At 34.7% G+C, this 14267-nt stretch overlaps 1 protein-coding gene across 1 annotated transcript in view; it reads left to right on the forward strand.

Moving 5' to 3' along the window:
* The window catches only part of LOC132557990 (SLIT-ROBO Rho GTPase-activating protein 1-like), a 34959-nt gene extending 23644 nt beyond the window's left edge, over nt 1-11315 (forward strand). The window contains exons 17-21 of the mRNA XM_060222520.1: nt 109-211; nt 424-639; nt 983-1059; nt 5259-5439; nt 7048-11315. Coding sequence (XP_060078503.1) covers nt 109-211; nt 424-639; nt 983-1059; nt 5259-5439; nt 7048-8062 — 1592 coding nt within the window. The 3' untranslated portion in view covers nt 8063-11315. The remainder of the gene's footprint in view (nt 1-108; nt 212-423; nt 640-982; nt 1060-5258; nt 5440-7047) is intronic.
* Nucleotides 11316-14267: the final 2952 nt, after the last annotated feature.

Raw genomic sequence — 14267 nt, forward strand, 5'->3', positions numbered from 1 at the left:
AACCAAATGAGGATTTGTATGAATTCTGAAATTGAGTAAGTTTAGAGGCAGACTAAGAAAACTTAAAGTTGATCACATTGTGAATTAAGTAAACATTATATGTTACAGAGCTTGATGACCAACACAGATGGGAGAAGATTAAAGAACTATTGTCCTCACTGCCTCGCTGCATCCTGATTGTGATGAAGTATCTCTTCTCCTTCCTCAACCAGTGAGTAACACACAAATTACCTGATTTTAATACAAAGATGTTGATATCTATCTAAGATGAAGAGAAATCACAAAAAATGAGAACATTTTTCTGCAAAAATTGTAAATAAGAGATAAAAATCAGGCAAATTGAAGTCGCCTAAAACGAAAAACAGTTGTGAATATTTTATTGTTTATTTCTTTTGGTACTAATTTTTTCAATTTGCCGTTTAGTCTCTCGGAGTACTCAGACGAGAACATGATGGATGCCTATAACTTGGCAATTTGTTTTGGCCCGACTCTCCTACCCATCCCACCGGATCGTGACCAGGTGTCCTATCAGAGCAACGTTCACGAAGTCATCAAGACCATTATTATCCACCAGGAGGACATATTCCCAAACTTCGAAAACTCCGTCGTTTATGAAAAGTGTATCCTGGAGACTTCAAGGTATGGTGTGATAGAAACACTTTGGGTACATCTAAGCTTTCAAATATTTGATACAACATGAGAATGAATACTCCCAATCAGTTTGAGAACACAAAGGATTAATAATACTGGGACCTGGTTTACACTGGTCAGAATTGATTAATGATTGGTTAACAACTGATGAACCTGTAAATGATGAGACAAGAACTCATTGTTACAGAAATATTGATGAACTTTTCATAAGAAAGTATGCATAAGGAAAGATACAGTACAGATATCTTTAATGAAGTAAAAATACTAGGATGTATTTCAAACTTGACCAAAAAATGTCTCAATGTGAAAACTTGATTTATGTTGATCTCAGGGATACAACGGATGATGTCACTGAAGACGAAGATGAAACAAGTTCTATCAGGAGCAATGAGGATGAAGATGATGATGGTAAGATGGCATGTATGATGGATGTTGTGTTGTACTTCTTATAAGTCTTGTTCACAGAAGGGTTCATCTCGCCACTGTAGAGCATTGCTCAATTAATTTAGTCTAACCCTGTTGGAGGGAATGCTCAGATATTCTTATGGCAGTCCTTCCACACCATATTGGAGAATACATACTTACTGCTACAATTGAGGAAACAACAGAGTATTTAAAAACAAACATTGCATTAATTGGTACTGAAGTGTGATAAATTAATTTTGCAAAACGGATTAAGAGCAAAGTTACACCTAGGCAGTGATTTTATGAGGTGTGGGAGGATTGTAATGATATTGTATAGCAAGATTTCTTCTATATGTGTATCACCACTTGACTTACAAAAAATTAGTTGGAAAAGAAACTTTTAATTAAATTTGAAAGTAAATATATGATGAGGTTTTGATCATGCGATTCATTACTAATTTCTTGGTCCCGTTCCTTTAAACTGTCTTTTCTTCTTGCCTCTCCCTACTTCTGTATAGCCGGTTATCTTTGCAGGTCTATTTGTAGGATTTTTTCAAAGTGAGGCATGTAATGAATTTAATTTGACTCACAGGTTGCCCTGACTTTCAAACTATATCTTGTTGTGTATTAAAGAAGAAAAAAACTGCAATATTTCACCAATTTGAAATATTCTCATTTATAGTACCACCATGTATACTGGTGATTTGGTCTTCTTGTTTATACATCCATAAAAGCTACAACTATTTCGAACAATTACTATTGCTGAAAAATTGGATAAATTAAAATAACTGAAGTACATATATTCTTAATTACATCTAGAGTTACATTGATTGGTATGATGTACTGCTCAGTAATTTACTATTGTGTATATGCCCTGCAAATTTGTGAAAATATCATCCATGTGAAAATAATCGGCTATATGTTACCTGCTGAGTCCAGCTTGGTTCTGATGTCCGCCTTCAATACTTCCCTCTGCCATACCGCCAGGAAATAATATCAACATGTTCCTACAGCTTTGGTTTGAGATATGAATCCTACAATCCTACAGTGACTTTACCTGTTACATCGAGGTTAAGATTTGTACCTGTACCCAAGTCCCTACATTTGCACCAAAGAGAACAAGATAATTTTTATGCTAAGAGCATTTTCAATGCTCTTCAGCATGTTGTTTTCACTTGGCTGTAGCTGCTGATGCTGGCTTTGTGATGAATGAAGACTTAGAAGTCTACAACTGACCGCTATGAGAGAACCAGTTGCTAATTAAAATGTGTTTTGAATATTTTATCTGCACTTTAACAAAAGTTATCAATTGTGATACCTCTTTTGAATTCAAAACCTGCAAAATAATTTTTGAAACTAAATTACCAATGCATGAAAATTGAAATGAAGAAAAGTAATTGGTGCACAACTTCAGGGTCTTGGGTCACTTTGCTGTAACTCTGGGGTCATGGGTCACTGTGCCATAACTTTGAGGTCACGGGTCCCTGTGTGGTTTAGAATAAGCATCCTGACTGCTGTCTTCTGATTTCCAGGCTCTACGCTAGGTAAGAATGTAAGACTCCCTGCTCCTCTTCAGTTCTCCCAAAGACTTATTCATCATTTGCATATTTATCTGTCTTTTGTTTCAATGCAGATCTTTCATTCTTAACCTGCTTAATTAAATAATTAATACATTTAACAAGTCATAATCAGTTATTATACAAATTCTAAATTTCACTTTAGAATTTTAATGGGTTATTATATATTGATCTATAAAAATACATTTTGGCTTGTCGGAAGTAGAGAAGAGCAGTAATATAGAACATATGAAAGCTCTGCATTACTTGTGACTAAACCTCATTTGGATTTGGTTGGTTGTCATTGAGCCCTGATGGTAACCTTGGTCAAGTGTTGTAGTACAGATGCTGGGTAAGAAGGTTGGCTTGTGTAACCTGTATGTATGGTGCTTTAGGTCTAATGATCCAGATCACAGACACAATTTGTCTAAATTTTAATTTGCTGAAATTGTTATGGAAAGCTTTGATTTAGTTAGAATTTTAATATCTGTTTACTGCATCCAAATGGTTGTGAAAACTAAATGTTGTCATCCCTGATTTGAAATGAATATGCTTTTTTTAAAATAATTAAATTCCTCCGAGCAGGTGATGTCCTTAGATTAGATATTTTAAGTTGTCTCCCTTTGCAATGGCATGTACTGGAACATCATCTCAACTAATAAATTGGTTCATTTAAAACCATTTTTATGTTAAATAGTAAGATAAGAGTACAGTGTATTAATATTTGTAAAGATGAGAGCTGAAGTGAATGTGTGAAAGATGCGCTGTAAATAGTTGCTACTAATGCTCTGCTTTGTACAGGATTAAGGGGAGGCAACTGCATGGCTTCCCATGTAAACACAAGGATGGATGTGTAACACTGTATCACACTGCTCTATCGTAATGCTTATGTGGGTGTATGGCTGTGTTATAGGAATACAAGTACTCATCAACTACATAAAGTATTACAATATTTATTCTGACTAATCCTTACAGAAAATGATAAACAAAATTTCCTGTTACTGTATCTTTCCTTCAACAAGCATTTGGAATGAGATGGAAAGCAGGAAACCTTGATATCTGCTGCAGACTTTAGTGGAAATACACCGTATAGTTGAGGTTGATCAACAGCAAACATTGTTTGGAATTTCGTTGTACAATTCAGCTTTATCTATAGCAGATATCAATCGAATTACACTGTATATTTCAGGATTTACAGCATAATAGTGGAATTACACTGTATAATTTAGGTCTATCTACAGCATACTTTAGTGGAATTACACTGTATAATTTAGGTTTATCTACAGCAGACTAGTGGAATTACACTGTATAATTAAGGTTTATCTACAGCATAATAGTGGAATTACACTGTATAATTTAGGTTTATCTACGGCAGACTTTAGTGGAATTACACTGTATAATTTAGGTTTATCTACAGCAGACTTTAGTGGAATTACACTGTATAATTTAGGTTTATCTACAGCAGGCTTTAGTGGATTTACACTGCATAACTTAGGTTTATCTACAACAGACTTTAGTGGATTTACACTGCATAACTTAGGTTTATCTACAGCAGATTTTAGTGGAATTACACTGTATGATTTAGGTTTATCTACAGCAGACTTTAGTTGAATTACACTGTATGATTTAGGTTTATCTACAACAGACTTTAATGGAATTACACTGTATGATTTAGGTTTATCTACAGCAGGCTTTAGTGGAATTATACTGTATAATTCAGGTTTATCTACAGCAGACTTTAGTGGAATTACACTGTATAATTAAGGTTTATCTACAGCAGGCTTTAGTGGATTTACACTGCATAACTTAGGTTTATCTACAGCAGACTTTAGTGGAATTACACTGCATAACTTAGGTTTATCTACAGCAGACTTTAGTGGAATTACACTGCATAACTTAGGTTTATCTACAGCAGACTTTAGTGGAATTACACTGCATAACTTAGGTTTATCTACAGCAGACTTTAGTGGAATGACACTGTATAGTTAACGTTTATCTACAGCAGGCTTTAGTGGATTTACACTGCTTCACTTAGGTTTATCTACAGCAGACTTTAGTGGAATTACACTGCATAACTTAGGTTTATCTACAGCAGACTTTAATGGAATTACACTGTATGATTTAGGTTTATCTACAGCAGACTTTAATGGAATTACACTGTATAATTTAGGTTTATCTACAGCAGACTTTAATGGAATAACACTGTATGATTTAGGTTTATCTATGACAGATTTTATTGATAATGTATCTTATAAATTGTTGTTACATATAATTCAATACATGTGTGATCTTTCTATGTTCATCAGTATTTCATCAGCTCTGTATGTTATTGCCACAAGGTTTATCTTTTAAGATCTTAAGTTTTTGTATTGCTTATGATGCAGATGACATTATCTACATACATGTATTGATCAAAAGGAGACAACAACTGTTGAAACATGTTTCCAAAAGTTTTATCATTTTTTTATACAGGACTGGGATATATATACTGGTAGTAATCTTTTGAGAAAACATTCTACATTGATGTATGCTAAAAGAAAATATTTGGTTACATTTCTAGGAGGGAGTTTCATGCAGTAGTGTTCCTATTTAGAAATTTCTATTGACTTTGACCAGTTTTAATTGTGTACTACTTTTGTATTGTAGATGCAGAAATCTTTGAAGCTGTAGCTCTGTTTGATTTCACTGGACGTACAGAGCGTGAACTCTCCTTCAAAAAGGGAGATAACTTGATTATTTACAACAAGATGTCTACAGATTGGTGGGAGGGCTGCTTTAACGGGAAGGAGGGCCTGATCCCGGACAAGTACATCTCTCTTAAACATCCGTATGTATTTATAAAACTTTTATACCAGTATTTGGCCGATACATACAAATAGATTTTGTTTCACAAAATAAACATTTTCGTGATGATGAAATGCAATTTTAATAATGTGAGCTGACGTTACGTAAGGTAAACTCGTAAAATAATTTAAAGATTCATTCTTAAACAACAAGTCCATTGCTTGAAATTAATAATTTATGAAAAGATTTTTCCACTGATAAAACCTGGTACATTTACTCTTTATGAAGCATGCAGCTGTTTCCTGTAATAGTGTGGTTGCCTGTAATGGTTTTGTTTAACAAATAGTGTTAACTGAGGAAATTTTAAAGTTTAGTTATTTCAAAATAAATCGCACTTCAACACTAGATATGTATAATGTAATTAACAAAGTCAAATGAAAGCATGTTAGAGTCTTAACCACACATTTCTAACCCCAATAGTCGTTTGCTGTCGACATCGTGACCAGAAGGTATGAAGAGGGAACCTTTAGCGAATCATTTGATCAGCACTTTTATCAAATCATACAGATATCATATAAACCTCACTCATCAGAAATTACTGGTCATACATGTTTGATTACAATAAAGACGCACATGCATGGAACCAGGTCTGAATAAAGCCTGTTTTATATTTGTTTCCAAACTCCCTTAACACTCCCCGAGGGCTGACTACGTAAAATCCACTTTAGTATGATAACCTTTATAAAACAACACACTGCATGAACTAATCATCATGGTACTGTTTCAAAATATTTCCTTTATTGTGTCATTCCTCTAATCATTTTCCTGTCAGACATTTTCAACCAACTTTTAATGATTTATGGTATACATGTACATTTTATGTCATAACTGTGTAATATTGTAACAAACATTAAAAATGTATTGGTCATTACCACATATAGTGAACGTATAGTGCTTATTATTGTAATACAAATAATGTAGTTTGTAATTAAAAATTCTCTATTTTGGAAGTTGAATATTTTAATCATATTCAAGTTCAGTAGACCGTTTTTAGTGAAATGTTAGTGGTAGAACAATTTCTGTTATATTTGTAGTTATGAATACAAAAAGAACATGCAAACGTCCTAAATTTGGTTTAAAACTAAAAATGTAAACATTTAGAAAATACTCTTTTTGTTATAGGGAAAAGAAAATAAGAAGGAAATTATAGTTATACCACACATGACAGTTATGAACATATTTAAAGAATGAAAAATATTATTTCTAATATTTAGAAGCCAAATCTTATTCATAACACAGATAAATCTTCTGATTTTAGTCAAATTTGGTCAATTAAATAGAAGACACTTCATCAACTGAAAAGTATTAAAATGAAATCAGTAACTATTTTACAAAAAATAGTTCTGGTGTAGTCACTACTATAAACATTGGGGTTATATTTTAGCAATTGTTAAATGTTTTGCATTTAAACTAAAATTTTGAAATAAAGAAGTAATTTTCTTGAGAGTCATGAAACTGATTATTATTTTCTTTAATAATTTTTTTCTATTAATGAAAATTTTAATATTATGCCCTGTGAAAATAACGGCCTTTATTTTGGGGATAACAAACATTTATGTTTGAGTGTAGCACTTGTGTTGTTTACTTACAGACCAGAAGATAAGAAAAGCCACTCCGAGGATGAACGCTCCATTTCCTTGTCATCTCTCCCAGGGCGGGGCCATCAACAACCAAGTGGTGGTGAGGACTTTACTCTGGAGAAGTCTGTGTCACAGCCTAATATCTCCATTAAAGACATGTCCTCATCAGCAGGGATGAGTCCTGCCCCTTCCCCACAGACAACACCTCGCTCATCATCATCTTCAACACAGGAGCCTGCTCCAACAGGTGTCTGTGAGAACACGCCCATCTTGTCCATTACTCGAGATGGGCGCCTAGAGATGAAACGTCAACAGTCAACTTCCGACCCCAATACAGAGGAGATTAGTGCTGACATTGACAATGCGTTGGCCGAGGTAGTATCAGGACTCAAATCATTGGAGATGCAGCAACGCGGTGACAAACGTATGAGTCTTCCACTTGTGAAGCAGAAAGCCACACCCAAACACACCCCTGATCTCGTGCTTGATCTGCCTGAGGGGTCCAACTCTTCACCCCAGGAAGGCAGTGGGCCAGACAGTCCTACTAACACTGTCGCGGACCGGTTTGCCCAGTCCAACCAGGGTACACTCAAAAAGGCGAGCTCCATGCCCCGAAACATCAACCCTCCAACAGTCAGTGTTGGTAACGTTATGAGTGCTAGTGTAACAAGTAGCCATGGAGAAAATATAACTTTTGACCCTGCATATCTAGCAGATCAGCCAGTGTTTTCTACATTTGCACAAGGGCGTAAAAGTGTAAACCCAAACCGTTCCAAGAGTCTGACTGACCATGGACCAGTGGAACTTACCGCTGCTAACAAACAGGCCCCAGTGCCAGTCCTACCCCCAGTACCAGTGCTTCCTCTCTCCCACAGCATTCCCTCCGTTGGGGGTGTGACCCCACCCCCTGTGGCAGATAAACCCAAACCCCCTATAAAAGTAAAGCCCCCCGTGATGAAGAAGCCTACGAGATCCCCAGAGGTTCAGCGTCGCTTCCCTCCCCCTGCCCCCACACCACAAGACTGAGTCTTCCAGTGAGTTAGTGATGAATGACTGTGGATTTAATGTGAAAGCAGCATTGCTAGAGGGCAGGGAGTTACACTGTATTAGCAGTGCTCAGGACAGTATCCTGGCGTGGCTGCTTTGGGGCCCCCAGACAGGAGATCTGGATATATAGTGTATGTTGACTCCTTGGTAAGGCTGTACTAGATTAGGTTTACATGGATAAATGATCTGACTTTTTTTATCTAGGAAATTTCAGAATTTATATATATTATATATATACATACATTTAAAACAGCATGTACATTATGATTTTGTGAAGCCAAATCTGTCCTACTGTGTAAAGACGCATAATATTTGTATGATTTTTAAAGGCAATGCTTTACCCTCACCCTGGACTGTGCCTGTTCCAGTGTTTTGTGTACAGAAGGGTGGTTACATAATTGATTAATGGGATCAGAGTTTGTGTATGAGGTGTCTGTCACTGACAACTTCTGGTCTGTATCATACCTAACTTTACTGTGCAATATTAGATTTTAACTTTTTTTTCACTGCTTTAAGCTGTGTATTTGAATAATACACAGTGTTTCTCACTTTGAGTCCAGGTTATGCTATGCTTCTGGGCAATATTTTACTGTGTTTTAGAGCGATTCATTGTGTCACCCACTGAATCACTGCTACCAACTGATGCACCATGTTATTTAGTGATATACTAGGTTGCTAAGGAACACACTATGTAACTATGTGATACAATGTGTTACCAAACAATACACTGTGTTTCTAAGTGATACACTATGTTATATAGTTATACATTGTATTACTATGTGATACTCTGTGTTAATATGTAATACACTGTGTTACTATGTGATATGCTGTGTTACTTGGTAATACTTTGTTACTTACTGGAACATTGGTATGAGGTGATATCTAGTGTTATATGGGGATGGAAAGGATTGTGAAATAGGTTTATATGGTGAGGGCATTTTCTTCTGTGCTAAATGATATCTGCTTTAAAATCAGAAGCTATTGACAGAGAACGTGATCTAAGCTATGAGGATTTATTACAATGTCTTTAGGAGGACCACAATTTTATTTAAACATTGTGCCAAAAGCATCTTATTTTTCCTTTTTCACAAAAATCTGGTCAATCTGTCAAAAGGAGAGGCCACTTCAGGGGCCATAACTCCTACAATTACTGTTTGTAACTTATTTCTCCAACATAAGGTAAAATCTTGTTTCTTCAATATGGGGTAAAGGTCAGTATTTTTGTGAATGGGCAAAACATATCATAGAGGCATTGATAAATGTATTGTCGTAAAATCCATGATATGGTCCAAAGTCTCAAATGTTCACATCCTGAAATGCAAAAATGAACTCAAAAATAATTTAGATAAAGCTTGCATGAAATGTTGTCATTTTCGTAACTTCAGTGATTTCAATATTGTTGTTTTGTTAACTTTCTATCTATTTATTTTTTGGGCTTTTTTAACAGAATGCGAAATATGAGAATGTGAAGTGTAACAAGGATCAACATTTTGATGTGGTTAAAGCTGAACTGGGAGGTGGATTTCAAAAATATATGCAAGAAAAGAGTTTAGCAACAATATGGATGTTATATAAATTGATATCATTATAACTCTGTGTAATTTCAGAAAAAGAGTTTAACTCAATTTAAAAAAAAAAACAGATTGTAGACTTTACTACAGTATTGATAATATATGTATCTTGTCTGAAGCAGTACGGAACTTAGGATGTATAACTAGCATTATAGATTTATATTTTAGAAAGGTGCTAATAATCTAAAATTATAAACTGAAGGTTTATGTTCAAAACCTGCATACTATATCAATCAAATCATTATCATTTTAGATTACAAGACAATTCTATCACTTTGATAATATTTTGTATTTTGTAGTTGTTTTTTTATTACTTATTCCTGAAATCAATAATTGTCCTCTTCCAATGGTCCTAAGGAAGTACTTACTGTATTTTAGTTGTGTATGATATTCATTGTTGGTCAAGTATTTGAATAAGTAGCTACATATTTCACATAATTATATCAACATAGGATTAGGATTATTTTGTATTGAAACTGGATAGATGTCATTGTGTAGGAAAACATAATGTGGAATTTACCTGAAAACACTCCCGATTAATTTTATATTGGTTGTGAACTTGTGAATGAATGGATTCCAGCTGTGTTTCTGTATTTATCCTGTATTAACACCAGTACTGGGTTGTAGAGAAATACAGGACAGCAACAAGATTTCCCATGTAAGCCTGACTGCTCTGCACTTCAAGAGTGGATGTTTTGTTTATATCATTTCAGTATCATTTTAAGAAAACATAACCAAGGTGCTTTTATCATCTACCATATCTATCTATATTGTCAGTGTGCAGTGTTATAATTCAGTTAGTATCACTTATATTACGAAGAACAAGAAATATATATAATGCAGTGCAAATCTTAAATATTAAAACTGTGAGTGATCAAACACTATGATACCAACAAAACCAGTTCCTAGGACTAAGATTTCATCAATATATTGGGAAATTTAAACTTCATAATTCCTGCAAAATAACAGAATATGTGTTTACTCCTTGTATATGGAACATTTCCATAGATATATCGAAACTTCTGTAAAAAGGACCTTGTGAGAAATTCGTTAAAAAGATCCATATTTATCAAAGTAAATTCTATGAAAATGACGATGTATGTGGTGCACATCATGGAGTGTATGAATGATTGCAAGTGCAAGTATGGAGTTGAGTGTGTGTGATAATGATTTGTTTTGAGTCGTAATAATGAAACTGAAGTGGATGGCTAAGAAAAGGCAAGTTTGTCTCTATACACACTAACGTGTTTTACTAGCTTGTTTTAATGTACAATACAATGTTTTATAATGATACACAGTTTTTGAAGCACTGTATCAACATACAGTATTGAGATTGTACCGACTCATTTGTGTATCAGTATTTTACCAACATTATACTTTGTATTGTACTATGATACATCGTATCAATATTTTACTACATCATTGGCTACAACTTTGTATAATGTATGAAATTTTTGGTACAATGTTTAACTTTGTAATGTAAAATACAGTGTAATATTCTAGGTATTACTGTTGATTATCTATCCTGATTACTAATGATAATTAAACAGTTATCATCATTGACCTTACATCAGAACAATGCTCATTTTTTCTCATATATAAGATATAGATGTATAATGTGCTTTTAATCATGGACTCATGGAATAAACAGATGAGATGGATTATGTTATAACTTATTCATTTTATAATACCTGTAAACACATCGTTAATGTATTTATTATTATTTGTTTAAAGGAATAAAGGGAAAAGTTCCTTCTGCACCAAACAAGAAAAACAAATGGATGGCTCCAAGATCAGTTCCAAATTGAAGATATGTGTACATATTAATTTGAGAAAGATCCATCCATACTTTTGAAGAAAAGGGAACGAAATTCATCATTCAAAATCCAATATGGCTGCCTGTCAGCCTTTGGTTTTTGGATCAATCCCTTCAATAATGTAGAAAATTAAGTCATTAAAAATTGTCATGCTTTCAGAGTGGATTCCATGCTGGATGAAGATAAATATTTTCATGGAAGTGCATAAATGACCCTGAGCAAAATGTTTGTGGCTACAGTTACAAGAATTTTTCAAGGAGAGACAGACCAGCAGACAATGAATCACCAGCTAATGGGAATTTAGAACAAGCAGCGAACCATCAATTGTATCTGCCTTTCAATTTTCCTCAATCAGTCCGAAAAAGGATAATGCACAACTTAAGGCCAAGATAATGAAATTCATAAATAATCTGCTATAAATCCAGTACTTCTTTAGAAATAGCAATATCAAGCCATAACTTTCAAACTGAAATGGTCACTAGTCAGGTGTGTTGTTTTTCCAATCAGTTCCATAATGGAGAATGCAAGGGGCCAAGGAGAACCAATCCTTTCAATACTTCTCAAGATATAGCTATGATAAACTACATGTGTAACTGTCAAAATCCAAGATGGCCATTTATCTGCAATTTGTCCATTTTGGGACAGATCAGAAAAACAATATACAACTTGGGATCAAGAGGATCTTGCATATTATCCCATCTGTAATTCTCAAGAAATAGTGATAATGAATCTAAACTAGCAAAATAAAAAATAGAGGTTTTTTGAACATTTTGTTTTTCTAATAAGTCCCAAACCAGCAGTGCATATGAACTTTGGGAATTATCCATCAAGTACTTCTACAGAAATAGCTATAACAAGTGTTGTTTTAGGAAAGACGGATGAAAAGCAGTTTGAACAGCACCCACTAATTGATGAAAGCTAGAAGGGTTAAAAGCAAAGAATACAAACCATGTTAAAATTCATGTTATTCATGTTTATTTGTTCAATGTATGTGCAACAAAAATGACAGTGGCAATGATTTATTTACATCTGTGAGGGACACTTGGCTGATTTGGCAGGTATACTTTAAACATCACAGGTAATGTTGAACACAGTGGCAGAATAGATGAGAGCAGGGAAAGAGGTCAGTCACGAAAAACAGTGGCACAGTATGTGTAAACAAGTTTGTTTTGTGAAGGGCCCACAACCCATTTTAAGTGACTGACCACATCACCCGCATTACCCTCCAACATAGAAGGCACACACTTTTATACTGCATTACATACAACCTTTTCACTTTTCCTGAACTCCAAACCACAGCTTACAGATTCCTTTGTGAGGGAACCGACAATTTCAGTAATAAAACATGAAGTATGCAATAAAACAGTGAAAATTTATCAGACAAGAAAAGTCTCCAGTTGGAGAAATTGAAAACAGTGAAAGTTTAGTATTTCTCAATTCAAATTTTCACTTGACAAAACTAAAAGCTAAAAATTTTTTGAGAGATAAGAACATTTCAATCTCTTAATATCATTTAATATGAATGCATAGAATTAAAGCTTTCATCTCCTTGGAAATTGATCACAATTTGTAGGAGTGCAGGACTAATATAGATATAAACAAGGCAGGGAATAATTGGCAAACGGACTTGTATTTATACTGCAATAATGATTATAAACCATAGTCAAACTTGCCATATTTTTAACCTTTGCAATTTATTCAGTAAAGACAGTGTTCTACATGTTTTTCAGATGAGACAAGTACACATCATTGTGACAAGTTGCCGAGCAAGACAATGCTATATATAACTCGTATATCATTCTCGAACATTTCATTACGATAGTCATTTAAAAAATTATATTAAGATTATAAAATGATACAAAGCAATCATGACTTCAAGATTTTTGTTATTGTTAAGACAAAAAGTATGTTAATAATGTATTCCTGATGGAACAGAGGAACAATTCAGAAACCATTATTTCGTAATGAGCAATGGACTGCAATATCCTAATTGTCAGACTTATAATTTCTTACTCTGTTATGTCATAGAGTTATATTCACTTAATGGTAACAAGTACAAAGATACACACGAAAGCCATTCAGGGAGAATCTGAACGCACTCTGACAGTTGCCTTGCTATTGGCCATATCCCAGCAAACATCTATTGTCTCCTTTTTAGCATAAATATATGTTGGACACAAACTCTGAAGCGACTTCTAAATCCCAGCCAAGATCTTCCATCTCCTTGTAACATGAATGGGACAGATACTATGAAGTGACTTATGTAAGTCCCAGACAAGATCTGCTGTCTCCTTGTCCTAGGACCCAGACTCTGAAATGACTCCTGTAACTCCCACACAAGATCTACTGTCTCCTTGTCCTAGGACACAGACTCTGAAATGACTCATGTAAGTCCCAGACAAGATCTACTGTCTCCTTGTCCTAGGACCCAGACTCTGAAATGACTCATGTAACTCCCAGACAAGATCTACTGTCTCCCTGTCCTAGGACCCAGACTCTGAAATGACTCATGTAACTCCCAGACAAGATCTACTGTCTCCTTGTCCTAGGACCCAGACTCTGAAATGACTCCTGTAACTCCCAGACAAGATCTACTGTCTCCCTGTCCTAGGACCCAGACTCTGAAATGACTCATGTAACTCCCACACAAGATCTACTGTCTCCTTGTCCTAGGACCCAGACTCTGAAATGACTCATGTAACTCCCACACAAGATCTACTGTCTCCTTGTCCTAGGACACAGACTCTGAAATGACTCCTGTAACTCCCACACAAGATCTACTGTCTCCTTGTCCTA

This window comes from Ylistrum balloti, unplaced genomic scaffold (genome assembly GCF_031769215.1).
Source record: "Ylistrum balloti isolate Yb309-2 unplaced genomic scaffold, AGI_CSIRO_Ybal_v1 Utg370742, whole genome shotgun sequence".
In the NCBI taxonomy this organism is placed as follows: domain Eukaryota; kingdom Metazoa; phylum Mollusca; class Bivalvia; order Pectinida; family Pectinidae; genus Ylistrum; species Ylistrum balloti.